The following is a 3,733-nucleotide window of genomic DNA, read 5'->3' on the forward strand; positions in this document are numbered from 1 at the left end:
TCCCCTGGGTCCATGTCAGCTCTCTCTCTCTGCCCTCACCTCTTCATGTTCCATCCACCCCTTTCCCTTCTCTCTCCTTCTCTCTCTCTCCCCATTCTTCTCTATTTCTCTTCCTCCCTCTGTTGACTGCACAGATTTTCATGCTCCTTTTTAAACACAGGGAAGAGGAGCATCATTCTTAAGTGAGTCTGCTCATTTGTTCATGGAAAGTGTCTCGAGTGGGCTCTGCAGGTGCCCTGTCCACATTCTGTAGTGAAAAGGTCATTTCAGCTGTGGTGTCGACACTCAGAGCCTTGTCAGGGTGATTAGTGCTGAGAGCCATGGCAGAAATAAGACAAGTTATTCTAGTTAGAAGGTCTATTATACAATATTCAAAGATAATAAGGGCCAGTGAGTATGTAGAGGAAAAAAAAAACTCCTTATCCAGAGTTCTTTGGAATGTAAATTAATGAAACCATTCTGAATGTAGGTTCTATAAAAATTAAAATTCAGTTATTGCATGATGCAGCAATCACAATATTGGGAATATAGTCAGAGGAAATGAAATGGGTGTAGTAGGAAATATCTGTCCTTCCATGTTTACTGATGCACTATTCGCTGTATCCAAGTTACAGTAACAACCAGAGTGCACATCAGGAGCGCTCTTTTTATACTTCTCAAATGCACTATTAATTTTTCCTTTAGAATTTTGAAATACATGACTTCTGAGTGAAACCCTGGGAGTGAAAGAGGAATTCATCAACAGAGATGGCACAGAATCCTTTAGGGGGACATGACAGACACATACACATTCTATAGAAGTTAATTACTTTCCATTCCATTGTTTTTTTTTTTTCCGTTTTGTGGGGCTAATGATGGAATCCTGGGCCTTGATCATGTTAGATAAGCACTCCTCCACTGAGCTGCATACCCATATGTAAAATTTAGTTTCTTTTCAGTAAAATATTTATTGTCTCACCTCAATGATGTAATATCTGTCTATTGGAAAATTAGTTATGCTCTTTTTCTCATTTCTGTAGTCACATGCACATGGACCCAGGGAATGATACTCAACCATTAGAATTCCTTCTTCTGGGACTGGAAGAGGACCCAGAACTGCAGCCCCTAATCTTCGGATTCTTCCTGTCCATGTACCTGATCACTGTGCTGGGGAACGTGCTCATCATCCTGGCTGTCATCTCAGACTCTCACCTGCACACGCCCATGTACTTCTTCCTGTCCAACCTGTCCTTTGTGGACATCTGCTTCACCTCCACCACCATCCCCAAGATGCTGGTGAACATCCAGACACAGATCAAGGCCATTTCCTATGCAGGCTGTATCACCCAGATTCACTTTTTTGTTATCTTTGCTGAGTTAGACATTTTTCTCTTGACTGTGATGGCCTATGACCGGTATGTAGCCATCTGCCAACCCCTGCACTACATGGTCATCATGAATCACCAGCTCTGTGTATTGCTAGTTCTGGTGTCCTGGGTTGGGAGTTTTTTACATGCAATTTTGCAAAGCTTAATGGTGTTGCAGCTGTCCTTCTGTACAGACTTGGAAATCCCACACTTTTTCTGTGAACTTAACCAGGTGGTTCACCGTGCCTGCTCTGACACCTTTCTTAATGACCTGGTGATATATATTACGGCTGTCTTCCTGGGAGGAGGCCCCCTCACAGGCATTCTTTACTCTTACTGCAAGATAGTGTCCTCCATCCGTGCAATATCTTCAGCTCAGGGTAAGTACAAAGCCTTCTCCACCTGTGCATCTCACCTCTCTGTGGTCTGCTTATTTTATGGCACAAGCCTAGGTGTGTACCTCAGTTCTGCTGTGACCCAAAACTCACACTCCATTGCAACTGCTTCTGTGATGTACACTGTGGTCACCCCCATGCTGAACCCCTTCATCTACAGTCTGAGGAACAAGGACATCAAGAGTGCTCTGAGAAGACTCTGTGAGAGAGATTAAAGTGTCAGTTATACTAAAACTGAATAAGTGCCTGAGATTGCAGGGCTCAGTGCCGCAGAGCCTCAGAGCTCAGAACTGATTTTCTGTATCAGAACCTGGAAACAGAACTTGCTCCTTCTCCTTTACTCCTGCGTTTCCATTTCTTTGATTTCGAGTTCCTCATACAATTCCACTGAGTCATTATTTATATTGCGCATTGTGATCTCTATGAAATGCAATCCTTTTCATTTGTCATTTCTGAACTTTCCCAAAATCATTCCCATCTTTGGATGAGAAATACTTGAAAATTCTCATTAGTTCCATAAGTTATAATTTTAGAAATAATTTTTATCTCAAATGACATACACCATGTTACTTAATTGTATATTTAGCTAAAAGAGTACTAATTTGTATTCACATGTCAAAATAATATTTATCAACTGAGGCTATTTTCATGACTGTGTGTGGAAGCAAGTATGAGAAAAAAATATTTGGAGTACTATGGATTGGACCAAAGGTTGCTTAACCACTGAGCTATATCCATGGACATTTTGGGGTTTTGTTTGATATAGTGTCTTGCTAAGTACTTAGGTCCTCATTAAATTGCTGAGGCTGACCCTCATCTTTAATCCTCCTGCCTCAGCCTCCTGTGTCACTGGGATTGCAAGCATGCACCACCCTGCCCAACAGAGAATGGATCTTCAATTGTGTGTTCATGATTTATTTCCTGTAAGACTTCTAGAATTTCCAGTCTTCATAAGGTAGCCTTTAACATACCATGGTGTTAGCTGGTCATTAGGTCTCATTCTCTACTTTTTGGATCCTGTTTCTTTTTCAGCATGGTGTCCACAGTGCCTAACATAGTCATGGGCAAACAGGTCCCCAGAGGTACCCACTTCGCTATTTCCCAGGTACATATTTCTATGTGCTAGACAACACTTTTGAAATGCTAGCAATATATAAGTGGTCAATAGATTAATGATTTGAAGGTCCAGGCTCTGAGAAGGTAGGGTGTAGACGGGTTATAACAGGACAAATCTCGGGACCCTTGACTGATGGGAGATATTCTGTATTTTTTTGATGATCATAAATTATTGTAAATGTGAGGTTCAGAATGACATTTCCACACCTGCCCATAGTGTGCACTGATCAAATCCTGCCTCCCTTATCCACCCTCTCCAACCCCTTCCCAACATCTACTAATCTCTATCCTTTGTTCAGGGTGACATTTTACTTTTTTTTCAAACCTCTTCTTGAGCCACCATGAAGTACTTTTCTTTCAGTATCTGCCTTCTTCACTTAGCACAATATCCTCCAGGTCCATCCACAGTGCCCCAAATAACAGGATTTCATCCTTACATGTGGCTGAGTATGTTCAAGTTGTGTATATGCCACGTTTCTTTCCTCCTCTCATCAGGTGATGGGCACTTAGGTGACTTCACAGAGTAGCTATTGTGAATGAAGCTATAATAAATATGGCCTTGGACAATTCTCTTTGCTGTGATTTCATTTCCTTGTTATCAGTGTAAATACCTGGCTGTGATATTTTGCTCATGTTACCATGGTGGAAGCTCACAAAAGGGGCCTTGGATCTCTCCCTGTCAGTTTTTACTACTGCACATTAATCTACATTTTTCTCCAATGAAAAGTTCAATTAAAATTATAAATTTTAAAAAGTGATGGACATCTGAGGAAGCCATTTATAAACTGTTCACATTTTTATGTGTTTCCCTTTCCTCTTGAACCTGTGATTGCTGTTCACTTTCTCCCATGTGACTGTAAGCGGTCATTGCTGTCA

General features: G+C 41.3%; 1 protein-coding gene across 1 annotated transcript; it reads left to right on the forward strand.

The window, feature by feature from the left end:
- Positions 1-1,029: 1,029 nt before the first annotated feature.
- LOC308643285 (olfactory receptor 7A10-like) lies at positions 1,030-1,956 on the forward strand (the record flags this gene model as incomplete). Its single annotated transcript, XM_081283192.1, has 1 exon — positions 1,030-1,956. One exon carries the CDS (start codon positions 1,030-1,032, stop codon positions 1,954-1,956), a length of 927 nt encoding a protein of 308 aa, XP_081139318.1.
- Positions 1,957-3,733: the final 1,777 nt, after the last annotated feature.

The sequence above is a fragment of the Spermophilus citellus genome (genome assembly GCF_964194105.1).
Source record: "Spermophilus citellus genome assembly, chromosome: 3".
NCBI classification, from domain to species: domain Eukaryota; kingdom Metazoa; phylum Chordata; class Mammalia; order Rodentia; family Sciuridae; genus Spermophilus; species Spermophilus citellus.